Raw genomic sequence first — 27921 nt, 5'->3', positions numbered from 1 at the left:
CAGGGATTTGTGTTGCATAAGTGATACAAACCACCAAACAAGATCACACGGCACTACCCAGCCCTACGAATGATAAGAGCTGTTGCTGGCAGGTGGGCAAACACTTAAACCTGAACCACAGGACTTGAGCCGTTAACATCTCCTTGCTGCATTGCTCTGCTCTCTGTTTCTAGACAAGCACGATGACAGCCTTTCCCTCTTGTACGACGCCGACGCCAGAGAGATAAGCTAAACCTGGAGCTGACCCAAAATGAAAGCTCAGCATGCACAAAAGCCATATTAATCCTATTGAATTCTTCAGCATGATCGACAGCACTGAGTCCACTAATTAATTCAGGATCCCTTTTGCAATCGCTCTGTATAGCAGACACGGAGAACCCATGAAGTGTATGTACAGTACATAGACCTTCTCTGCATGCTCACTGTTCTTTAGTATTGATTGAGTTGTCTCTTTGTATGCAAGTGACTGAGAGATTGGTAATCTATACGCTCTAGTAGAAGTCATCTATAGTAGGATGATGCAACACATGAGTGTGATGTCCTGCAATGCAGCAGCTTCTAAGATCATTAATTCTACCTTCCAAAGAGAATTTTTTTTTTTTTTTCTAAATGAGTCCTCTTGGGAATGAGAGAAAATCACAGCAGTGATTCACTAAACTCATAGTGGAAAGTAGGACTTCTACACTAGCTGTAGTACATTTTCTTTTTGGACAAAGGTTTTGAAGACAAGATTAGCTGGGGGAATGGATTCTGCACCATGATGCAACTGGCAGAAAAGCTGCAGAAAAACAAAGCTAACAGTCTGCCTGACTATCTGCCTGTCTGATTATTTTTGTAGACTTACCTTTCATACCGAATTTGGAGCGCCGGCCGTATTTGTTGATCAGAACAAAAAGGACGAGGAGAAGGACGCAAGCAAAGCCCGCCAAACCCACAGCAATGGAAACCTGAGAGAAATGAAATGCTGTGTCAGACTCAAGCAGTTATCACATCATAATCCCATCCAGATTTCTGATCACCTTAAATACTGAAAATCAGAGTTTAATCCTTAGATTGTGGCAACTGCTTTCTTGTAGATTATACCATCTTGGGAAAAAAAAAAGTTAAACACCTTTCCTGGCTGTGATATATTCAAGATGACAGGAAGTAATTTAAATATAATCCTCATCTACAGCCATATTTCTTCTCAGTGTGGTTTGGGGAAAATGCAGAAGTTAGTTTGTAGTCATGTGTCTGATAAAGCTGCTGCCCTTCATCATCATTATCACCAGCTATAAGCAGGGTGTGATTTGTTGGGGAGGGTGGGAGGGATCACCCCCACCCCCCCTCTCGTTTTTACATCCCTACTTCTGCTCAATGAATTTCATCCACGGGGGGGGGGGGGCAACCAGTCAATGGAAATAACAGCAGGTTGTGACAGTTTTCTTCCACCTATATCCTACATCACTGGCACTAACGTTCACCTGAACCAAACTGTTGGCAGTCTCAGAATTCACGAACGTCCCCATGCACTAGGGCACCGTGAAGGGGGGTAAACATGACATATTCATGGGGCCCAGCATTTGTGTGTCCAGTGGATACAGGTTAGAAGTTGTGAAAATTTCGTGTAAGATCCGCTGTATAATAGAGGAATAGAACCCAGGAGTTGGACATTGAAAGTATGTGAAGTTTCACTTTCGTTTCATGCCAGCATTAGTTACGTTGGTTATGGACTGCGCCCCCACGTATATAACTGCTGCTTCCCCCCCTCCGTCCGACCAAAAACAAAAAACATCCCCCCCTCTGGTTTTTGGACAAATTGGACCCTGGCTATAAGTGATCCAAACTGGACTAATATAAATAAAAGGAAAATAAATGCTTTAAATACTAAAATTACTAACATCAGCCTCTATTATCTGCTTCTTTTCATATGCTACAAATTTTTATTTGTCATACCTGTCATGTTATGTAATACAACACAGTGTGGCTACTCCCACATTAAAAATAAAACAAAAAATACAAATGAAAATAGCCAAAAGCCAAACATGTAGTTGATTATTTGCTGGTCAGCATTTTAGCAAAGTAAATGTCTAATTATATCTGAACAACCATATCTAAGGTAGTGAAGTTTGCATTAGACTTAAAGTGAATTAAGGGACTGAGGGAGAGTTTTTTTTTTTTTTTTTTTAATCTTTCTAAAACAAAAAATGCATAATATTACAACTAACAGAGACTATATTTTTGTGCTCACACATAAACACATAATCACACATGGTTCAGATCTGTGATACTCTGAGTAACTATACTATTTTTGTGGTGTGAAATAGTCCAAAATATGACTAGTTACTTTACATTGATTAATCCCAATGCTTTTCCACTTGCAATGATAAAAGTTCTAATCTAGGAATCATACTGTGTCTTTGACCTTTTACCAGACAAATATATATCATCTCTGTCCTTTACCACATGTAAAGCCACTTTTAGCCCCAATATTAAACAAAATTAACTGGGAACACTTAAAAATGTATGAGAGTGTGTTATTTAGCTCAATAATTGTAGCTGATAAAACCATTTGTTGCTAATTTATCCAGCAAAATCAAAAGTAAAAGCTAGAAATGAGCTTTTGTGTCCTGGTTTATGATCAAACACACAAAAAATAACAAGTGAAAGTGGTAAACAGTGACTGTATCAGTGTTAAATAATTGTGGACTATGCAGGAGGGGGCAATTTGGTAGGAACATGGCAGGGCTTAGAAACTAGTCAACACATTATTATTATTTGCTCTAAATCTTTTTTTTTTTTTTTAGTTTAAATCAATGTTTCACAGTAGATATTTAGTCTTGTTAAAGTAGCAAAAAGACATCAAACAACTGCTAATTATTCTAACAGTCGCTTGATTTCTCTTTATGTATCCCCATAAGCTGTGCCAGTGATCCAACATGGAACTGGAACTGTCACACCCCAATGGACTGCAGCCATTATTAACATTATTAATTATACCTGTATGTTTCCTGCAGTGCCATGTCAAAAAGCCTGCTGAGAAAAAAGCCCATTATTCATTGTAGTGTTAGCACCTCTATCAATTAACCTGCAGTGGAATAACTTGCCACCCTGTGTGTCAAAACCTAAACAAACAGCAACACCCACTGCATGATACAATAGCCTTTTTTATCATCATTTTGTCCATACAGCTTTTTTTTGTGGCATCGTTTTATATGTTGTAGTGTTTGCGCCTCAGTGCTGCCTGTCGGTACAGGGTTAAAAACAACCCCAAACAGGGTCCTTTTAATACAGAAAAAGCCGCCTGGATTTGTCTTGAAATGAAAAGCCAAGTCCAGGGGCAACAGCTGCTTCATCAACATCATTAAGAAGAAAGCTCACCCCGAATGTATCTTCGTCTGGTCGGCCTGAATCACCATCTGATAGCATTGAAAGGAAAAGGAACACAAAAACACAAGGCTGCATTAATAAGTGAATGTAACAAGAACTTCAAAGGCTGTGGTTTACTCTGGCAATCACTTAAAGTTAATGTGTAATAAACTGTGTGGTTTGCATTTCCTAATGGTAAGATTTCATTCTGTGCTCATGTCTGATCTGTGAAAAATATATTCAAGCACGCAGCTCAGGGAATATAGAAATAAAACAATTTTTCACTTTGCAGTCCTGCGATTCTAGTGCATGAATCTACTTTGCACTCAATTATCAAATTAAATTCCTAAGCAGTATAAATGTAACACTTTCCCGGGTTAATTCACAGACTAACAGTCTATAAGGTGACCTAATGAGGTCTCCACTCTAATATAAGTGAGAGACTATTTACAGGAGTTAGCTCCACAAGGCCACATTGTTTTATTTAATTTTACATTCGCAGTGATAGTTCCAAATGCCATTTAATGCTTTACTGCTTTGTGGGTAAATTAATAGAAACAAAGGTGCTTGTTCCATAATGTTTTTACTCCATGTTGGTATGGAATAACACTGCCTGGTCCATAGATGCATACATGTGCATAGTGCCAGAGAATTGGAGACAGGAAATCTATTAGTGCTATGACAGCTATGTATTTATTTTATGTACTTTCAGCCACATATTAAAGTAACAGGAAGAGAACAAAAAAAAACATAGGCACCTTTTTTTTTAATATCAAACTTGAACAAATGCATGCTAGTGCTTAGACAAAGACAGGGAACAATTAAAAAAAGCTACTCAGAATTATACACAGTTACATAAAAAGAAAAACAGAAAACAAGTTCAAACAGCCTGGAGCTCCCAGTGGTAAATTAGGTAAAATTAAATCAGCTTAAAAATGCACCAAACTAATTCAAACTTGATGTCTTTACTCCAAAAACTCTGGTCTAATCCTTCATAGACCTGGAGCCTATTTGATTAAGTTAGCAGAACGTTTCCTGATGTTAAAATTCTGCACATCACATACCAGTAGAAAACAAGAATTGAAGCAGACAGCGGTGGTTTAGGCAGTAAAGTAGGAGAGGACAGACACAGAGCCATGAAACGAAATGAACTGGTGTCAGGGAAACTCCAGTCTGAAGCCCCCAGCCAGGACATCAGAGAGTAATTGTGGGTAAATTAATGGCCACATGGTAGACTGGCTGCCACTGGCTCCGACCCACACACACACAGTAGTAGTGCATTACTCTGTGTGTGAGTGTGTTTGCCCTAACTACCATCTCACTGTCCCTCCTTTCCAGCCCTCCGCCCTCCCTCTTTCCCTCTCGTCTCTCCTCCCTCTGCCCTCCTCTCTCCTCAGCAGTGTTGGTATCAGTCAGCTTGTCAGTCTCCTTTCTACGGCTGAACTCCCTCACACCACATGCTATAATGTTTCACACTCTCATCACCTAAACACCTTTCTCTCACCTGCCTCAGTCCCTGAAGCTGTGTGAGAATGTGCGTAATGTGTGGCAGAACAAAGTCGTTGGCTGCCCGGTGCAGCTCGCCGCACATGCAGCGTCCATCCGTCTCCATCCCTGGCCCTGCTGCGGCTCCATAATCCATCGCTGATTAGAAAAAATTGCCTCATATGGAGATGGAGGAAGCCTCTGATGAAGGTCAGAGATCAGACCAGCCCACTTTGTTTGAGCCATCAACAATGAGCCTGCCAAGCCACACATCACACACACACCAGATTTACGACGCCGGGTGACAGCGAGTCAACGCAGCCAGTAGACCAGCTGTGTGACTATACTTATGGCTGTAAGAATAATCACACTTCACCAGCTAAGACGATGGGAAACTGGCTTGTGTATATATTTAAGGTGCAGTATTGTGCACTGAGTTGCTGATAAAGCTCCCTCAAAAATATTGCATTTTTCCTGTCCATTAAAGACCCAGCAGCCCCTGTAGTATAGAACAGCCAACATGAGCACGCATTAAAATGTATAAAGCTGAGGAAGGACATCACATTCCTCAAGCCTCCCAAATAAAGAAGGGGTTGTGATGTTTCTGGTAAATTCTATTCTCAATCTAATAGAGACCTAAATCTGACAGGGACAGTAATGCGGTATCAGCGTGAAAGAGGAGTGAAACAAGGATTCAGCAAACTGTAAATAAACCGAAAAATACGCTTTTTGACCCAGAGGTTTCCAATTTGACTGTCTTGCCTGGCAGGGGTGATCAAGCCAGAAAATTGATGTCTCAGCTCCTTCAAAAACCTTAGGTGCCCTTTAGCAAGGCATACAATATGATATATGCTTAGTAGTGAGTGCAGACGTCCTAGAGAGGAATTCTGCCAGGGTCCAGACAGCTAAGCTGCGATGCTAACAGTTTTATAACAAACTGATAGCAACACAAAGCCCACAAATTTCTCCATGGTTACGCTCTTAACCACAAATAAGAGTTGTATTTGTGTGTGTGTGTGTGTGTGTGTGTGTGTGTGTGTGTGTGTGTGTGGTGCTGCCAAACAAACATACAGGAAAATCAAACACAAAAATAAAAGCAGGGTTAAATTTCAAAATACAAATACTCACCTACTTCCACTAGATCTGCAAAAGAGAAGACAGTGAAAGTCATGCTATGTCAATAAATTGACACAAGGTATTAACCTTGGAATATTGACCATGGGGAGAAATTTGCCAGCCTTTGTGGGTTTATTTCCCCTCCCTGTGAACTCAGGATGAACTGCAAATGAACAATCTACCTGACTGAACTGTGGATGAACTCTGGCTGCTTTCCAGCCAGCAGGGATCAGCTCCACAACCTGTATCCTGTGAAGGCAGATTTTAATAAAAACTAAAAACCCCCAGTAGTTTTACTGCTTAGATTGGAACTTATATTTAATGCAACAGGTCATTTCAGGAGAAACTCAACAGGTCAAAGACCTGTTCTAATTGCAATGTTCATTCCCAAACAAGTAGGCCATTCTGACTCTGTGGAATTCAGGGAGTTACTCAGCTGTATTACTTCCTTTTTCTCTACTTTCATATTTTCCTAAAGCCCACATAAATGAGGATTGTGTTGAAATGGTACAACAAATCTTGGTAATCCTTATATAAATGTCATCTATATGGGTATATACTGGATTGAAAGCATGGGGATGTCCGATCTGTTAAAATAAGCTTATTAAACAAAAGTTCCAAAGCAAAAAGAAACACAAACCTTCATCAACTAAGCCCGGTTCAGGTTCCGTCAGGAAGTGACCATACACAGTCTTAGTGACCGTTCCCAGAGGGTTGCTGGCTTCCAAAGTGTAGTTGCCGTTGTTGATGTGTGTTGGGTTTTGAAAGGTGAGACATCCCTCCAGATAGTCCTGGTAAAAATCCATTTCAGTCCGGATGTACTTGTTCTGGATTATCTCCTTTTGCTTGTGGAACCAGCGTAGCTTGGGGTGGGGATAACCCCTGACTGTGAACTCAATGCAGGTATCATGGCGCTGCTCAGGTTCAGCAAGTCTCAGGATGACTGGAGGAACTGCAGAGAGAAAGCAAATAAACATGACTCATTAACACTTCAGGCATTTAGCTCGTCATCCATCTGGAGCATGAGAGCAAACGCAGAATCAGCTCTGGTTCCTAGATTAACCACAAATCTTTTCTTCTTCCCCTTCCACACTCGGTTGGCCTTATTTTATGTTATTACATTACTGGAAGAATTATGCAGACTTTCGTGTGTTTAGAAACTACCACAACCCTTGGGGTGATGAAAACCTTTCATAATTCTTTGGATAACCTCAAAAAAGCAGCAGCAGACTAAACTCAAAGCTGTTTTGATTTGTTCTGGGAAAGCTGACATTTAGAATGCAGGTTTCTTGCCTGGGAGTGGCAATGAGACTTTTTAGTTTTTGTTATATTTTGCAGTACGCAGGGCAGTGAAGAAAACAAACAGATCTCAGCAGCTCGTCTTGGCTGAAACCGACAGAGGAATGTCCTCTGCATGAGCAGCCACAGAACCTCTGTTTCCTGACATGTAGCAACGCACCTCTGAATCCACACCGTTGCCACACTGAGAGGCAATTTATCACTTTAATACCATCAGATACATTTCATAAACAATTCATCTACTGATTTGTCTTTGCGATGAGTCACTCTTGCAGCTACATCATCAAAAGGAAATATTTGGCAGACGGTATTACCTGGCAGTCTAACTCTGTCTCTCTGTCTGTTCTACATAGCAGGCACCCCCCCCCCCCCCCACACACACACCAAATCCAGATACCCACCTCCATCCCTTATACACATAGCACACCATTCCTTATCTCTTGAGACACCAACATGTGTGAATCCTATTTACAGCATATGACTACATAGCTGCATGGATATGTTTATGGTGTACGTCCATCTTTGCAGATCGTTTTAAGAACACTGCAGATGCCTTGATGAATCACCACCTGCAGTTTCACCCAGAGCCCCAATATGCTACTGAACAGTTCCTGATTTCTGGTTATATAATAACTTGGGTAAAGGTTATTTATGTAATTTTGTTAAATGCAAATTATTAAAGGTTTAACAGACACAAAATGCACATAATTACACAAATTCAGTCCTGGTGCTATACAGTGGAGATTATACACTTCAATATTCTTATTCTTGTTCTTATTCTTATTGAATGAAAATTGTTATTGGCCGACTATATTAGAGGCATAAGCCCAATTTGTGAGCAACATCTGAGGTATGAATTACTCATCAAATCCATACTTTAATCACATTTCACACAACTTAGCCCCATGTACTAAAGTTGAAATATTTTGGACCCTCTGATATGTGAACAGTTGCTTCCTTTGTCCAATTTGCAGGTCCAAACACTGTTTTAAATTTGAAAAATGTTGTTGTTTGTTCTCATTATAGTCTCTGATAGACTGTATTTGAGTCATTTAAAAATGATTGACAAATACAATGATAATAAAAACAAATGTCACTTAGAGCTCTAGTTATTATAACTGTCATTGATTGTGTATTAAGGGATAGCTCGTGTTTTCAAACCAAATAATCACCCAGTAAAAAGATGAATAAGCTATTTATTGGTGTTTGAAAGCTGTCACTTCATAAATTGCTTTGGTGATATTGTTTCTGCCAGACAATAGTGACAATGAAGTCATTCAATTGAACTAAAGGCTAAGGCATGTGTGTGTGTGAAAGTGTTGGTATGGGGGCGTGTGCAGAGCTGTGATTTTGAGCACAGGAAGAAAGCAAAAAGATGAAGTGAAGGCGGAATATAGAGAGAAAAGAAAAGCGAGGGGGAAAAAAAAATAAAAAAAAAGTTGGTGATGGACAGTTAGGGACCAATCCATTTTCTCTTCAGCATGGCTGTCAGCCTAGTCTGAGTCAATACAATACAAGTCATTACAGCGCTCCATACTGGTCCATAACAACATGGTGTTCTCGTGGCGCTCATACTGATGACAAGCTTTGATAACTACATGGTTTAGATCAGTGAGGACATTGAATGCAAGCTACTTGTGCAATGTTATCTGCTGGTAACACTGGTGGCATATTTCAAATGCCATGTTCAGGTCAGGATAGAGATAGGAGATCATGGCCACCGGTGACAAGGAAGGAAAGAGCTTTATGAGCCAGAACGGCTACATATTCCCCAAGGGCTCCTCCACACTGGGAATAATATTTTAACCTGTAAGAACCAGCACAGTGAGATTAGTCTCCAGAGGGGGAAGGGCAATTTCATAATTCCCTTAATAACAGGTCATAATTAGGGTTAAAACCTTGCTTTATCTGAACCTTACTCACGTAAAAGAACTACAAAACCCAGGTCACCTCCTTAATAGAGACTTTAACCAATACTAGTGCCTCTGATGGAGGGAACTGTGGAAGTCATGTGAGTCTGCAATGCTGCAGAGTGGCAGTTGTTCCAGAGAGCAGAGGAACAATGGATGTGCAGAATTTGCATTGTAGTTAATTACAGTTTCTCTTAAAAAAAAAAAAAAAAAAAAAGGGAACTCATCTTTGAATGCAGAGAATGTTACTTGACGGCTGGTAATTTGGCTGTCAATCAGATTACTCCCTAATCAGAGCAGCGGTTTAAGCTATTTTATGACATTTCCAGAGACAATAGCCTGCACAGGGGAGGAAATGTAATTACCATCAGAGCATGTGGTGAAAAATTAATAAGTTAATTTGCAGCACCAGCAGAGAGTGTCAACAGAAAAAAAATGCCTGAAGATGTACATCCATAGAGTGTCCGGGTAGAGGAAGCCCTGAAGACTAGATGTTGCAAAGTCAATCTGTCATTCTAGCGTGGTCCTTAGCAGCTCTGCTCCAGTAGGGAGTGTTTGAATTGGTGACAAATCTCTCCTGTCCTGTTGTGTGATGCATTGCAAACAGCCACAATAGATTATGCTTTACAACAGCAAGCTTGGTACAAAGAGTAAAATGTCAGACACCTTTGATAAATATTTCCTTTGAATACAGTCTGTTTCGAATCTGCCCAGAGCCATTCCACAGGGTAAACTTATGTAAGAGCAGAGGTATACACTGTAATTCAAGGTCTGGATATTAGGGAAACATGGGTTTCCGATGGTTACCAATCATTACTTTATCATTGCTGAGGGTTGTATTTTTTTTTTTTTTTTTTTTCTTATCTCTTTCCGCTCAGATCAAGGCTGTGCTTTCATGTGGGCTGGAGGGTATATTCTTGCTAATTGGCTACATCAGTTTCACTTGGTTTGTAACAGTGCAACACCTCATTGCATTCTAAATGTACCTGCATAATTTGGCTGTTCTGCTTGATAAAGGAGATTTTTTATCTTGTTGTAAATTATTCTCTTAGACTGTCAGTGTCATTAATACAAGATTTATTTCAGTCCCCAACATATTCTCTCAAGTCCATCAAAGCCATCATGAAAGCTGCTATCTAATGCAAGTGAAAACCACCAAGTATTCTGCCTCCCAGCATTCATTCTGTTCATCTGATACATTCTAAATAAATATTTTAGTGTGCAGCCAGCCTGCATGAATAATTGTTTCAAAGCTTTGGACAAGCCGTATCCAAAAGTAAGCACTGCAGCCAGTCTTGACCAAATTCATGTCATAAATCTGACGTAAACATAAAATCTGTTATTGCCTCATGAGATAATTTATGGAATTTAAGAAGACTGAGGCTATGCAATATGTCACAGAGCTTTCTCTGCTCCCCCTCATTGCAAACAGTTAATCAAAACAGCTGCAACTGTGTACCTTTGCAAAACTGGATGTAATATACCACCAATCTGCAATAGCAAATGAATTTTAGCTGAAACATAATTACTGCAATTACAGCCAGGAAGAAAGTCCAAATGGAAGGTCAGGCTTACACACAGAACACCACAGACCAGAGTTCAGATCCTGTGGCCCATGTCTGATTAGCCTCAGGCTACTGCAACATTTACAGAAGGATTATGAAAGGATCATAGCTTCAGTTGATACTGAAATATGTCAAATCTTAGGCTTCAAGTAACCGCTGACCTTTTCAGTATGTAAGTAAATCCAAAACAAAACATACTCTTCATTGTTTACTTGTTCACTGTTTCAAAAACTCCATCACTACAATGATAAAAAAAATGTAATGTATTTACTGGCTCAGTAATCACTGTTTTTATTTGCTCTACCTTATGTGAGCTCTTCACTATGGTCAGACACATTTACAGCAGCAATACTGTTGTGTTTAAAGCCGTGTCAGCTTTGTTTAGCCAGGAGACACAAGCCTAAAACCTGCAAAGCCAAACGTTGCCAGATTGTATGAATCTGCTGGGCCAAAGACAAGTTGACAGCCTCTAATGTGAATAAACCACAGCTCAGTGGTCGTCAACAGGATTTTATTCCATGCAATCACTACAGCAGCAGGGTTCACTGATTATCGCCCTTTTACAACAGAGCAACATAATTTTACAATTTGAGCATCCACAGTATCATGACAAGTGAGCAAAAAGTACTTAATAGCCTACCTAAAGCACTAAACTCTTCATGGATGTAATACAATAAATCACTGATACAATGGTGCATTTGTACCTCATGATGACACTATTAGCTCAAGCTCAGCCTCTGTGACCCACTGATACCTTAAGATAAATATGAAAGTATTAGTATTCGCCCACTCTACTGATCTTCTGTTTTGTCTTTTGTTGCTGTTGCCATAGTAACATTTTTCTACACTATGTACACACCTGGGGCCAAGCTCCCGGCTTTAGTATGTAAACAAAAGGCAAATCCTAATGTCACATCATTAACCTTAATAATATTCAACACAAACAGTAATTCAAATTAGAAAATGATTTAAACAAATTAGTTTATTATACGTAAATATTTAATGTCAACATACTTCTTCCCTTAACATAATACATTCAGGTAGAATGACTATTAAAACTTGATGATGTTTTCTTATTAATATGCAAATTTAAACAACAAGGTGCCCCAAGGTCAAAGCAGGTAATCCTACCTGTGATGTAACTAACACTGACGTGGACTAAATGTATGCACAAGATGACATGATCATAGCACCATACAATGAACTGTCAGTGCTGACTCTGTAGATTATACACAATATGTTTTCCTTTGCCTGATGTAGAGATTTATTCAGGTAAAAATCCAACTCACATTGCACGTTGAGCTGAATGGAGGAGTTGGTCATCCCCACAACATTCTCGGCGATGCAGGTCAGCTGAAAGTTGTTGTCATCTCGGCTGATGTTAGAGAGAGTCAGGTTAATAGAGTGGATGTTCGGCCAGTACACGTTAGACTGTGGAAAGAGAATAACAAACACAGCCTTTTTACTACTACTCATGTTTAGGTCTGTAATTTCCAAACTTATTTGATTTGATAGGGATAATGCAGGTTAACAGAACCCCAATACAGAACATGAAACCCACGTGCTGTGTGTTTATGGTGGGATCTAATTTTGTCTTGTTCCCTGTTAGGCTTTTACATAGACTGTATATCAAAATGTTCAGTTTATTTACTCATAAAACCATAACACAGTACAGATTCAGAAATACAATGAAATACATGTACATGAGTACATAGTACAATTAGCTAAAATGACTCCAGGTCTAGTGTGATTCAGAAAACCCGTAACCTTTATTGTAAAACATATTCTGTTATAATTTGGATTGTGTGTATACTCACTACAATAACAGAGTAGGTTTAGTGTGGGGTTGATTAAAATTAATTTGAAAAAAAAAAAACGTCTGGAACTATCATAAAAAACATGGCAGTACGGTGGATGTGGCATATTGTAAAATTGGCAGTAATTTAAAGTGAAACAGGTCTGACTGATTTATTACGTTTTAGCTTAAGGTAGCCATCTACTGTACAAAGCTCATTCTTTTCTCCTCGCCTTCACTTGGCTAGGTTCCCCAATATTTCACTCATCCTGATGAGCTACAGTTTCTGTCTGCCTTAAAACATCAAGCCTCAGGCTGCAGTAACTTTCATCTGTAAAGTCTCTGCGAGCATTAAAGACATAGATGACAAATACAGCCACACTGCAATTTTAGAAAATGGCTGTTCTTCTCTTTTTGCTGTTTATCTGTTGTTGTTATTTCTGACATCCCTAGGGCCCTTCTCAAGAAGACAGATTAGTTGTCTAGTCTGCTTACTTTGAGTCCAACCCATGCCTTTCAGTCTGCAATATGGGCCTCTTTACACAGAGGTAGATCACCATGGTGATGTGCTTTATGCTGCACAGCTAATCAGACAACCACAAAGTGGGTTACGTTCAGGTTCAGACTGGGTCATACTATCAGTCACCTGTACAATGGAGAAATAATTTCAATAATGTCATAGAACATCTCAGCTGCACTCAGTGAAAAATTCTGCAAACCTTGGATTTATAAACTCTATGGATGAGCCAAAATATGAGTCATATAAATATTTTTTATACAATTATTACATATAGCTCAATAACTATTTTAACCAACCAGGCACATAGACCATTTTGCTGTTCACCGACAAAGTGGGTGTTGTGGTGGATGATGAGTGTGGTTTGGTTTAAATATTAATAAATTCACGATGAGTTATATTTTTATTACATCTTTCTGGACTTTTTTCATATTAAACCAAACCTGCAGCTTCTTTTTTTAACACCAGCAATGTCAGTGTGTAAACCTAACCTTCATAAATACTTAAAAATTCTGCTGAAACCTAAATATAAAAATGATGAAATATTTATACATATGAAAACATACTATGGCCAAAAATCCAGGGACACATTACATCTATAGCTTACATTCATTCCCCTTTCCATCCTATTCCTGTTGATTTGATATATTATCATGATAAAAATGTTCAGTTAATAATTAGGCTGTCAAAACAAATGTCAAATCAATATTTCTTTAGTTTTATAGTTATAGGCTTTTTCCTCAAGAGCAAGAATGTGAGTTCTCTAGATTCCAGAAATCTAGAAAAATAAAAAAAATCCAAAAAGATTTCTAATGATAAAAAATGTAAAAATTTAATAAAAACTGTGATGCTTTTTGTAAGGATGTATGACAACGTAAACATTCCTGATCCTGGGGTTGATAGTAGCGGGCCTTATGGTAGCTGCCAGGATTATTCTGCGTAACTGGAAGAGCCCACATAGGCCAGACTTTACAGAGTGGCTTAAACTCATGACAGAGACTGCTGCCTTTGAAAACATGATTGCCAGGGTGAATGAAGTTTCAAATAAAAATAGTCAAATATGGCAAATGTTCATGGTTCATATTATGAGGGCAATATCTTAGAGAAAGTGTGGGAGGGGGGCTGGTGGGCAATATGTGTATATGTTTGTGTTTATGTACATGCTGTTAGTGTATGTATATGTGTGCATAAGAATTGTGGGTGCTGGGGGGGGGGGGGTTGCATCTGCCTTTTTAAGTTGTGGGTTGTTTTGTTTTTTGTTTTTCTTTTTGTCTTTCCTTTTTTTTTTCTTTCACTTTGTTTTTTTTTCCTTTTTGTAAATGTCTGAAAATATGATAAAATCAATAAAAACTTAAATGACAAAAAAGACAATGTAAACAAAACTAACCTGAAACATGAAATAAACATGCTTATTGTAATTATATTTATTACAATATGAAATTATAGATAGATAGATAGATAGATAGATAGATAGATAGATAGATAGATAGATAGATAGATAGATAGATAGATAGATAGATAGATAGATAGATAGATAGATAGATAGATAGATAGATAGATAGATTGATTGATTGATTGATTGATTTACAGGGTGGGGAAGCAAAATTTACAATATTTTGAGGCAGGGATTGAAAGACAGTGTATGACCAATTAGTTTATTGAAAGTCATGAGAATTTATTTGCCACAAGAAAATTGACATAATAGAAAATGTTTTTATTCTATGTGTCCTCCTTCTTTCTCAATAACTGCCTTCACACGCTTCCTGAAACTTGTGCAAGTGTTCCTCAAATATTCGGGTGACAACTTCTCCCATTCTTCTTTAATGGTATCTTCCGGACTTTCTTCTAATAGTTTTGCTCATAGTCATTCTCTTCTTTCCATTATAAACAGTCTTTATGGACACTCCAACTATTTTTGAAATCTCCTTTGGTGTGACGAGTGCATTCAGCAAATCACACACTCTTTGACATTTGCTTTCCTGATTACTCATATGGGCAAAAGTTTCTGAAAAGGTATGGATAATAGTGTTAGGTATGATTATGACATCAATATGTGTTTGGTTTCAAAACAACTGACGTAGTGCCTGCTGAGAAAAAACAACTAAATGTTCATTGTAAATTTTGCTTCCCCACCCTGTATATGTTAGGACATTTGTCATTACTGAAACATCAGAATTCCATGTGTCCCAGTACAGTTTTCTATATAAGGTAGTATACGGTCTCCCAGTTTAGAAGCTCTATAAGCAGCTAAAATGTCATAATATTGCTGTACAGGTATGAACAAATCTATATATGAGAAGTATTTTTTGATACACTTGATAATTATATGTATTAATGCATTGCAGAAATGTGCAATGGCAGTATTTGTTACGCTTACTGATTGCAGCTGTGTGTGTGTTTCAGTGTGTGCACTTGTCTGACCTGGTGTGTGTTGATGGAGTGGAGGGCACTAACAGTCCAGTCCACTTCAGGCAAGGGAGATCCGGTCCCATTGCAGATCACTGTCACATTGTCGCCCTCCGTCACCAACACACTGCTGTGGCTCACACTGATCTCTGGCAAGTCTGAAAAAGGCACACACACACACACACACACACACACACACACACACACACACACACACACGGAGAGGACGGTCATGTTAATACACGGCTGTCACTGCCAGTGTCTACATAGTTACACATCGAATCAATTAATCACTTTTCATTAATGTAATAAAATTAGTACAAAGGAGCAATGAGGAGCACATGCACACACACACACACATTAGATATGGGATGAGTCACCAGTGGGAGATAATACCGCAGAGCCTCTGTCAGAACCAACACACAGCTCCTCACATCAGATTCACCCTCTGAACTCTGTCACACCTCCTCCCCTCTCCCGCCTCAACTCCTCTTCCTACTCTTCTTCACTTTCCTATTTCACCTTTCACCCTTTCCTCCGCCTCCCCTGCTTTTCCTGTCTCCTCTCTCCATCCGTCAGCCATCCTTTTTTTTCACCCTCCACTGCTTTTTTTCCCCTCTCTGACACTCATGTATCATTCTCTGATGTCCCCCTCCTCCTCCCTTTCTAACTCTATCTCTCTCTCTGACTCTCTCATCTCTGCTGTTTGCCCTTATTTTTCATTTTTTCCCCTCTTATAAACACAGTTTCTTCCCCTCCTCTCCCGCCTCTTACCACAGTTGTGGATGTACATGTTGTGCAGTCGTATCTCTGATGCTCCGTTCCTGCAGTACAGCTGCTGTGTGTGGAGACCGGCTTCTCCCCTCTGCTGCCACAGCTGGATCCAGCGGATATCACAGCCGCAGTCAAACACCACACCATCCAGACGCCTTGAAACACAATTACAAAATGTCATCATCAGCAAACAGACTGCACAGCAACCTGAAGATACACACAGTTGTGAACATGTAGCTATTATCAAGGGAAAACAGAACATATGTGGCGCAATGATGTTCTCACAATGAAAATTAATATTGGAAATGATGTCAGTCAGGAAGAGTGGAAGCGATAACAGCCAAGTGTCGCAAAAACCAGCACATGAAAACAACTTAACCCTTTATCAGGCAAGTGACTATTTTTGGTCATTTCCATACGCATTACAAGACAGTAGTGGCTTTTCCATTGGACATCTGTGCAAAACTTTACCAATATTTACAAAATGTTGAAAAAACAGAAGTGCGTAATGTCAGTTTTTCCATTAAATCACAAATACGATGATTTGTTTATTATTTATTGCGAGATGAGACAAGAAATCATTCCATAAACATAGAGACAAACATAAATATCACATTGATTTACAGATATGTTCATTATTAATATTATATATTACCCCTCTATCCCATACTAAATTAAAAAAATGATTCAGTTTCCTGGTGTGTCCACACATACTGCACCATGTTTCTTTTAAAACTCTTCTTCTTCGCTTGTTGTAACATCTGTCAGCATCTGTTTTTTTTTTTTTTATTCATGTGACTCTAGTTGCAGAAAAAGGTCTTTCCATTGTAGTTTTGCGTGATATACCAATATCGCTATGCCCAAAAAACCATCTCTTGCCAGCACAAAAAATTTTCATCAAAAGACAAAAATTTTGGTGAAATTGTGATTTTTCCATTAGGCAAATTTTTATGCGCAACTTATATTCACGTAATTTGAGGGTCAATGGAAAAGCAACTAGTGACAGCAACAGTTACAGTGAGGACAGTGAGGCAACAATCTCAGGTCCAATGTGGTCTACAGGGTCTGTAAGGTCCACCTCTGCATGAACAGTGAGTGTACCTGCTTTGTTAGGTACCATGAAGTAATGGTACTAATGTAAAGAATGATGTTCAAAGGGAGAATGTGGATATTGACAGGCGTCTGGATCAGTACTTATGTTGGTCTAATGTTCTAAAAGACATGTTCTTTTCACCTTACATGTGTTTTTATTGTATTTTTTATATTTTCTTGTTTTTTGCCACTTATGGGAAAGGAACGAAATATGGTAACTTCAATGACTTTGACTGTCTGCATAACCGTAACAAATTTTGAAAAATTTCACAAAAGTAATAAAGTCTATTAGCTCCTCCAATAGCACACTAAGATTGAAAATTTGAATTCCAGAGTATTTCTGTAAGTGCCCTATAAAGGGTTGAGAATCATATTAAAATACATATAAATCATAACAACTCTGTTAAATGTACTGTGTAATTTCTGCCACTTGGGGTCTCTCAATCTAAACAATAATAAACGGTGGTGTCATGAAGTAGGATCATGGGACTTGTTTTCACTTCTACTGCAGATGAAAATCTGTTTGACCTGACTGGTATTTACAGATGAAAAACTGTATTAAATGTGATGCCAGTTACAGGTGACCAAACGCAAGAGACCATTACAGTTAAAATAAGTACTTGTTTCTCTGAATGTGAACATTGTAAGAAATATTTGACTTAATCTTAAGTCATATGAATTCAAAAGACTCAGAAGAAAATATACAATAGGCCACATCCAGTGTATATTTCAGTGTTGCATGTAGGTATATAGTTTAAATAATGAATGTCAGGAATTTGATTGGTGTAATTAATAAATGCCTTGTATATAATACCCTTATGCATTATACATGAGGATTTTTTTTTTTTACATTTCATTGCATTTTATATTAATTGGATCTATTCCAGCAGTCAACAGATATGAGGGAAAGTGCTGTCAAATGTGAGAAGGTCAGAGGTCAAAGCTTTGTTCAGGCCATCAGTCTGGAGTTGTATTAGCAGTAGGGAGGTATCATTAGGGTCTTCTGTGGATACAATTTATCCTCACATTGGTGTGTAGCGTAGAGCCACATTATTCAACACTGTATTCCACCGCTGCATTTTGCATATGTCCAATTTAGACACTGTGATTGGTCAAATTTGTCAAGATGAATGCCTGTCCAAATGTCCTTGACAGAGGTCAATAAGATATTGCAGAAAGCATGAATAATGTATGCCATGCTGTACGCAGTAATAAGAATAGATTCCCGCAGGTGGATCTCACTTATTATCATGTGCTCACTGGATCTGATGCTGTAGTTAGATTGCAGTCTTTTTAGTGTTCACTATACCTATAACTGATTACTCACAGTGCTTCAAAGAGGGACGTAGCACCATACCCATCACTTAAGACTTGCTTTTCTTCAATTACTGCTGTTACTTTGATTTGTATTGTTGGTTGATGATGGCAGAGTCAATTTTCTCTTGTTTTCTTCTTGATAGTTCAGTGTGTATTGTGCTAAAGCTAAACAAGGGAAAATCTATACATTTTACTCACTATTACCGTGGTCTCTGAAGCCCATATACCATTACTATAACTATTATGTTGTCTGCTTATTTCTGACAATTGAAAGTGTATGTCGGGATTTTTTTTTCTTCTCGCTTTAAATAGTTTATGAAGGAAAAGTCATTTTCTTCAGTTTATGACATTCAATATTCAGTGAAATCACACTACAAACTCACTGCATGAAAGAAATTGAGATAAAGTTAATGTGCAGAGAAATTAGACTAGGTTAGCATGTGGCCCATTTTATGTGTTGTATCTTCAGTTGCAGGTGGTTTTAATGCAATATTTTGATGAAACAACCCATGACAAGCTTGAATACTTCCATAATTATGATGTAGACATGAAAAGAATAGTTATGGGACATGAATGTAAACTAAATTCACCAGTGCACATGTGGTTTTCTGTTGAGTCAGTAAGTCATCATTAAAAAAGACATGTTTATTTAAGTTGTCTAATCTTAAATTTTCTTCAATTTTATATTCCAGCAGCCACAGTATAAAAAACAATGAAAGCGTTTCCGTGTTTGTTGCTGCTACGGCCATACTGCGGCTGCGTGGAATTCCCCAAAAAACACCTGAGTGATGGTTTCATTTAGGTGTCGGTTTGGTATGTAAACAAATGGAGTGTTTGTGTAGGAGTTGTTCACTGTGAGGGCAGTGATTCAGGTGCGTAATCACGGAACCACTAACAGATTTGCGATACTTAGGCTATCACTTGGGTTTTACAGATTTGATGAAAAATTGGTGACAAACGTCATGCGCAGCTTTAAAGATCACAATAGATCTACGAAGGCAAAAAAACATTTTGTAACAAGCAAAAATATTGGTAAAATTCTACTTTTTTTTTCTTAAGAAATTTCATGTTGTTCATGGTTGTTTAGCTTATTCACAGGCTAGTTTTTAAATGTAAACATTTTCATCATGTAATTTTCATTGTTCTTATGCTCTTATGCTTCAAATTGGACCATATGTGGTACCTCAGGGGTTCCCAAAGTGGGGTATGTGTACCCTCAGGGCTCCTTGAAAGAAGCCCAGGGGGTACATTAGAAAAATACATTAAATAAGTCATCATGTACTGAATACAAAATAAATAATGAGAATTAATGCAGAAATATAAAACACAATAAATACATTCATGTAACAGTTTTATTGCCAATTATCTTGTTTAAGCTTTGGTAACATTTTAAGAACATTTATATTTTATATGTTTAGAATTAGTTTATTTGAGTAGCTGAGTAATTATTTTTTGTTGATGAAATGTTTATTTAGTAATTAATGACCAATTTATTTATTTATTTTTTATATTTTGCTTTAAAAAATATTTTTTATATATTACAGTTAAGTATATGTTGTTTGTTTACAAAGTTTTGAAAATATAAACAGACACCTTTGGCACAGGAACAAATTTTGCCTAATTTTTTTCAATCAAGTTGGGGGTACTTGGCTGAAAAGTATATTTTAGGGGGTACTCCATGGTAAAAAAGTTTGAGAACCACTGTGGTACCTGAACTAAAATGAGTCCGCCCCCTTAATCGTTAATATTTTTGTACCTCATTAACTCACCCCACAGGCCAGATTGAACCCTTGGGTTGGACGGTTTTGACCACATGTTTGACCCCCCTGTTTTAGACCACCCAGACTGGCATAGGTTTTACAGTCCTACTATATATAGACAAGTTATGAGACAGCAGGGTAAAACAAAATAACTAAATAAAAAACTGACAGCTGGAAGTTGATAAATGTCTGGAGGAGAGCAGATTAGACTTTGAAAAGAACAAAACCAAACAGCAAAGCGACCTCAGATACAGAGAGCTAACAGCATGATGTTTCCTTGAAGCTGGCTAACGATCCACCTCACTCCTCCAGAGGAGAGGTAATGATCACCACCAGAGGCTGTTTTTTTGGGAAATGTACACACAGGTGCTTTGGCTGTGGAGCCGTGGATCACAAGCAACGATAAGCTATATTCTGCATTGTTGCTTGCGCACTTTGATCTCAGCTTGAATGCACTGTTTCCTCTCCTTATACCGTTGTCGGGTTTCTAAATCCTCCATGTTTAATAAATGGCTTTATTTGGCTTATTTTTATTTGTTTTTTTTGTTTTTTTTTCCAACCACAGTGCCACTGATCTTGGTTGTGACAGTGTGTTATTTTCTCAGGGGCTTTTTGTGGTAATTTAGAAAATCGATGTGTAGATAGTTGCTCCAGGTGCCGTGCTTGTCATACTATTAGACACATTTACAACATTATATCCAGATGTTGATGCATACAAATGAGCAGTAATGCTTTAGTAAACGTATCTAAATGCAGTCCACAGATATTTATGATTTCCTCCTATAATATATTACACCACACTGTATTTTATTGCCTTTTTAATCAGATCAGTCTGTTCATGTCTACACGTTTGATGCAAATTGCTGCTGTGTTCCTGCATCTGACTTCCCATACATTGTCAATCAAACAGTGTGGCTAGCACTGTCATTATCATTAAAATATGGAGAAGAGATAATCTTGCTGTCAATCCATCAAATTGGCTTCGAGAGACTTGAAGCAACTGAGTGACAACTTGACACCTATTCATAGCAAATGGGATGAATAAACAGATGTAGCCATGAACTGGGCTCATTTTATATTGCCTGTTTTGCTGCATCTGTGTTGTTCTGTTACTCGATCTTTGTCAGAAATGTCACGTTATGCTTCAAGTCCATTTCACCGCAAGGGTTTGAGAGATTACAGTTTTAAGGAAGAATAAAATCTATCAGTCAGGAGGAATAAATGCTAAAAAATGGTGACTTGACCCAACCGGCATCAAATTTAACACTCTTGTCGTCAGCAGGAGCTTTTACATTTTCCCCTGATCCTGCAAAATTTGCTAAACAGCTGCTTTTACTACACCGTGCTAAGTGTATATTATTGCTTCACCACAGTCCTGGTTGTTGCTGGACTGGCTCCATCATTCTCACACTGTATCTTCTGCTTATGTCATGGATAAAGCAGTACGCTGTGAATAAATAAATCACCATTTTGTCCTGTCGTTTCTTTTCTGTAAGGTTGCAGCCAGTCAGCGTCCCTGCAGGCTCTCTCTCTCTCTCTCTCTCTCTCTCTCTCTCTCTCTCTCTCTCTCTCTCTCTCTCTCTCTCTCTCTCTCTGCCTGACTTTTTTTTTTTTTTTTTCCCAGACCACTACAGCATAATTTGTCTCAGGAGTCAGACCTGACTTTGGCTTATCGACAACACCACCTGCACTGCAATCATGTAGAGGAGAGGGGACACCCGAGTCAGGTCAGGGAGAGCTCCGTCTTGGAAAAATGGACAAAGTGAGCAGCAGCTTAAGGCAATTTATTCTTCAGAGTCAAATATTTTAGCCAGGACACTTGAAATGGTTTTGGTGGTGATTTTTTTAAGTGCTGATGTTTTGAGGGGTACTTTGCGTGTTTGTTCATAATGATTTCGCAGAAAGTAAGATTGAGTGATATATCAAGCCGGCGCCAGAATAAAATGTTTCCACTGTACATTTCTGCAAACACATTTGTCACTGAGGGATCCATAAGTTTACTTAGCTTCTGTAGATGGAATGTGGCATAAATTAGGATTTTGTCAGCATAGGCATCCAGACTCTTGCAGGTTTTTAGGCTTAAATGATAAAAATCAGAAGTTATGGTTAGTAAAAGATTTTAGGCTGGTTTAAATATTACTACTTGCGAGTCATTTTTAACATGTTTTTTCTAAATGAAGCCAAATCGTGGTGTACTTTCTGAACTCAAAGTGTAAATTCAGAATATAAACCTTTAAAACTGCTGAATAAATATAGATGTGACTTCTGAGAGAGTAAAACCCTATAATGCTGACATACATAAGTAAGGGTTGGTTAATGTATGAAATGGTGGGTGAAATGTATTTTCAGTTTAGAAACACTGAAACTAAATTATCTGTGGTTTCCTTAAACACACAATGGCTAAATACACTGAATAAGTATTTACAGTATTACTTATTGACTGACTTATACTCATTGTAATACTTTTTAATATCAGGTTAGTACCGTTTTTTATACTTTTATCACAGGTTTTATTATGTGTATTATTTACTTAAGGATTTTTATGTATTTTTATTGACTATTTTATTATGTCTATAAGTGTTTAATCTGTGTGTTTTTTTAGAGGCCAATGCATTGTCATTTCATTTTTACATTACATCTATGATGGAAATGTTTAAATGACAAACAAGTGGTGCCAGGCACAACAACCCCCCCCCCCCCCCCCCACACACACACACACACACATGTTGTAGCTTAGTTTAGCATCAATCCAGCTGATGTCATCATGTCTATGTGTGTGCTGATGTCAGCATATCAGTTGCCTCTATTTTTGTGCCAAGTTTGAAGTAAATTGAAACAAAAATTATGTTTTTATAGACATGTCAAATTTTGTTCATTGTAAGTAAATGGGAAAAAATAAAAGATTTTAAAAATTCATAATTTTTTTTTACTTTAACCTAACTTTCCAAAAATATAGTGACATGTATTCTGGGTCACTGGCAATGTATAAACCCAATTTGGTATGAATTCAAGCAATAGTTTTGCTGCTAACTAAGAAACTAAACCAAAAACAACACCACTTACCTCCTTTTTTGGGGGGTGGGTTAATAAAGAATCTGAATCTAAATCTGAATAACTTAAACTTTCTGCTAAACTAACTTTTTCCATCACTTAGTTGACAGTGTTCATCATACATCATTTTTTATTCTATCCTTAACTAACGTGTTCTATTATGATTGTGGACATTACTTTATTGCAACGTGGGTTTTTTTTTTGTTTTTTTTAATGATTAAACCTGTCCTTCATGATACTGGTAATTTAATTTTTCAGATAGGCTGACCACTTTGGTAAAATTATTTTTCACTTTCACATCCAAGTATAAGAGCTGCCCAGCATCCAGAGAATTGTGTTTTGGCCTGCTCGGCTATGTTTGTACTGAAGGGATTTCACAGATTTGTTTTTTGCACATTTAAAGCATCAGATGGCAAAATCCAAAATGATTTAGAACACTGCAGCTGTCAAAAAGCGGCCATTTACAAATACTTTTCCTATCGTGAAACAGCAGCAGCAACATGTTTCATAAATTTCACTTACTTACAAATTCTAAATAAATCTGAATGCGCTATGTAGCGTCACATTATGACAACAACATGGTTACTACACCCATCAGGTATAATCTTTAAAATAAAATGACTGGGTTGAGTCTGCTCAACATTCAAAAGTCTATTGATTCTTCAGCATAATGTCATCCACAGATGCTAGCTGCATGATTGAAAGCTTTCCCTTTCAGCTGATTAAACAGCTACAGACATACATAGTCTGTAATTCAATGTGCTGTGCTTTTCTCAGCCAAGCAAAATTTCCTCTGGATAATAAAATCATTTCTGTCAACTAAGTGAGTTTATTGGTTGTCAGTTATTGCATGCATGTAATCCTGGCTATTGCTTTTCTCGCAGTATTGGAGTAGTATAATTAGAACACACTCACAAAATCAATCAAATCTGACTAATTACACTAGTAAACTGTAGTCTGGTCATCATATTCTAAGTCCACTCATTATATGGGCAGTTAAGTAGATTTAAGTTAAGTTGTTTAGTTTAGTTGAATGTGTGGTCAATTTGTGTAGTATATTTTGTGTAGCAAAATAGGATGACATATTCATTAAAGTCAGCATTCATCATTGAATGGTTTTTCAACACCATGTCTTCCAGCTCTTTTAAATAATTAGCATAACTATCTATAGTAAAAGCAGCTGCGCCCCCCCACCCCCCCCCCACCCACACACACACACACACACACACACACACACACACACACACACACACACACACAATTTCTGGGATTCAGGCTGATGACCTTTTAAAAGTCTAGGCTACTTTTGCCCCAAACCAGTCTTTTCTGCCACATTAGACATTTTAATACTCTCTTTTACTCTTGCAAGGCAGTCTTTGATGTTTTTTAAGACTCAGTGTAAATGTCATATATTTCAATAAGAGTTTGCCCCGAGTGCAATTTGGCTCTAATAAAATGAAGGTTAAAATTTGGTAATTTACCTGTCATATAACCCGTTCGGAAATGTAATGTTTAATTCATCCTAATCCACTGGCAGTCATATCAGAAGATTACAGGTTTGATCTATTCCTATTTCATCCATATTCAAAGAAAAAATCCATTTTGCAGTGAGAGGCGTAAATGTTTGACTTTGTGTCGGCCCCTGCTTCCCAGAGAACTGGGATTAAAGAAGTGCTAACAGAATAAAGGGATACGGGATGCACGTTGCCTCAGGCAGATTGCTTTAGTTGCTAAAGACGAGGAGAATATTTCCCTCTTTTTGTAGACCAGACGGAGTGAGCTTCCTCGAAGACGGTCGTATCGGTGACTGCCGCTAAGTCAGCTTCGAATAATCTCCAATAATATCACCCTGGAAGCCATAGCAGCAGATTTAGCATTTAGCCAGCCCTTCACCCTGCTTCTGTTCTCAGGCCTGTGATTGGCTGGGCTGTGCACCACACTGCAGCAGCTCCAGTCCTTTGGCTAAAGGGCACACAGACAAAGAGGCAGAGCCGATTATCTGTGTCTCATCCAGAGGCAGCACACAGCAGACTTCCATTGTACAGCTTCAATGTGACAGAGCCTTTTCACAGTAGCCATAAAAGACTTCAGATTATTGAGATTTCACTGATAGTATTAGCCATTGTTACTGATATTAAGATATTGCAAAGAGTGTGAAATATCTGTGCAACCAACCTGCAAAACAAAGCAACTGTTTTGCAGTTACACTTTACTCGGCTTATTAAGGAGTATTTGATAAGGAATAAAAACATACTTAATGTACATTGAGTGAGTTACAGAAGCTTCTTTTTCCTCTTCACTTTCCAATGATGTCTAATTATATAGAGGCGAATGACTGCGATCTCATTTGTGATGGTAATTGTGTAATTAAAAGCAAGATTTCACAAAGTGAATCATTTCATATGAGTCTGTAGTGGACTACATACTCCAGTGGGTAACCCTGCTGTATGTGAGGATCACAAGGAGGTTGTAACATTAAAGCAGCTGAATTAAAGGCCCAGCGCAATATATATATATATATATATATATATATATATATATATATATATATATATATATATATATATATATATATATGTATATAACATATATATATATATATATATATATATATATATATATATATATATATATATATAACATATAGATAGATAGATAGATAGATAGATAGATAGATAGATAGATAGATAGATAGATAGATAGATAGATTTTACAGCTAATTAGTTATCTTTGATAGAACTACACTTTTATTGATTTCCCACTTTTTTTTTTCTTAAAAACATTATCTACACAGGAGACAATATTCAGGGGGGGTAATGGTCCTGTGACATATGACATTAATGCCTTGGTCTTACATTGGGGTTAGCATGCATATCTTCTCTTAAATGTGTCATGTGGAGATATTTAATGGCATGTCATGGTACATTGAAAACTGCAACCAGCTGAAATATCCTCACCCCCCCCCCCCCCAAAAAAAAAGAAAGAAAATGTAAAAAGCCTTCGTTAAAGCCAGTGTTTGGATCGCTCTGTACTACTGTAGAAATATTGCAGAGGACCTCCTCCCTCTGCAGATATAAATGACTAATTTCAAACTACAGAAACTCTAATTTATTATTTTCATGTGATTGATGAAAATGTAATGACATACATGCACATCTGTGCAAATAGAGCCTTTGAAAACTTACACACTGCATCTTTAATAATAACCACTAATGCACACCCAACGGGCATTTTCACATTTAATTTTCAATTCTGAATCTCAAATCACTGAAAACAGTAGTCATTTATTGTTTTTGAAGGTCCTATGATGTAATTGCTGGCTTTAAACTACTTGTTAATTGCTTATCCAATGCAGGTCACTGTCATTGAGTGGTTGCTTTGAAATGGGTTCTCTTTCACTGTAAAAAAAAATTAAATACAATTACAGTGGCACCGCCTAAAGTGACTGAGATAACACAGTGTAGCGACAATGTCATGGCAAAGGCCTGTGCTCCCCTTTCGTCACATAAAACGGAAATTATTTCAGCCGGTTTGATCTTCCTCTATTTACATAATATCAGTATGGTTCAGCTGCACGGGTGGGAGCATTCCACTGATACTGCATTGTGCCTTATTCTAATAATTAAAAGCAATAAGCACCTGGTGAGCATGCTTCATTTGCCATGATTGAATGATTGGCACGTAGGAAGCTAATATGGTAAGGGCAGGCACATGAGGAGTGAAAACAGTAATGATGTCAGGGCCACGTCGCAGGCTCTGCCCATGATAGAATGACTCATTTCCTATTAGCAAGGCCTGATTCCACATGGCTTCCTTCTTGCATAACGCCCCAGCCCACGTCTGTGCCGCCACGCCACTCCAACTGACACCTCTTAACCAAACACACCAAATGGAATAGACATAAACCCTCACTCCTCATCAGCATTCACTAGGAACAACTGGCATCACCCTGGCCCTGCTTTTCATGTAGAACAACAAAGACACCATTTGTACGCATCTAAAATGGTTGCTTAAGAACAAATAGGATTGCACATCAGAGCAAATCGTGCTCTTTGAGCTGTGCTGGTGATGGGGAGGGACCTGCGCTACTTATTTGAGTTTGTTGTATGCAGTCTGTTTAGAAGTGCAAAATCATTAACCTGCTCCACCATGATGCTACTAAAGGACCTCTTTGGGCTAAAATGGCCCTGGTCATGCTCTCCTGCTGAAGTCTGAAATAAACATCCACTATGACATGGAAAACGGTCATTAACTTGGGTACCGTATTTATGTTTCTGAGGTTCTGCTTTTTAACATTAAGATACTTTATATGAAGACAGTATTATCAGTACTTCTGCACCACATTGCACTTCAGTTATGTTTTAGTTTTTAGTCATCAGAGGAAGAAGATGTTTTATTTGGGTGCTTCTATCGAACTGGTACCTAAATATTCAGACCAGATGTAGACTAATGTTATGAAGCAAGTTTGGAAGCACTTTGGGTCTAT

At 38.0% G+C, this 27921-nt stretch overlaps 1 protein-coding gene across 3 annotated transcripts in view; it reads right to left on the bottom strand.

Annotated features, from left to right (window-relative positions):
• ntrk3b (neurotrophic tyrosine kinase, receptor, type 3b) overlaps positions 1-27921 on the bottom strand; it is a 201168-nt gene that overhangs the window by 84578 nt on the left and 88669 nt on the right. The window contains exons 5-11 of one of the 3 annotated variants that reach the window (XM_030129404.1): positions 16216-16370; positions 15457-15599; positions 12013-12154; positions 6590-6901; positions 5962-5976; positions 3361-3398; positions 845-947 (exon numbers count right to left, since the gene is read on the bottom strand). In XM_030129404.1, the coding sequence (XP_029985264.1) occupies positions 845-947; positions 3361-3398; positions 5962-5976; positions 6590-6901; positions 12013-12154; positions 15457-15599; positions 16216-16370 (908 nt within the window). The remainder of the gene's footprint in view (positions 1-844; positions 948-3360; positions 3399-5961; positions 5977-6589; positions 6902-12012; positions 12155-15456; positions 15600-16215; positions 16371-27921) is intronic. The other 2 variants (XM_030129411.1, XM_030129415.1) reach the window with 2 other exon arrangements.

This window comes from Sphaeramia orbicularis, chromosome 3 (genome assembly GCF_902148855.1).
Source record: "Sphaeramia orbicularis chromosome 3, fSphaOr1.1, whole genome shotgun sequence".
Taxonomy (NCBI): Eukaryota; Metazoa; Chordata; class Actinopteri; order Kurtiformes; family Apogonidae; genus Sphaeramia; species Sphaeramia orbicularis.
Note: the sequence above shows the minus strand (reverse complement) of the source record. Positions and strands in the feature narration are given on the sequence as shown.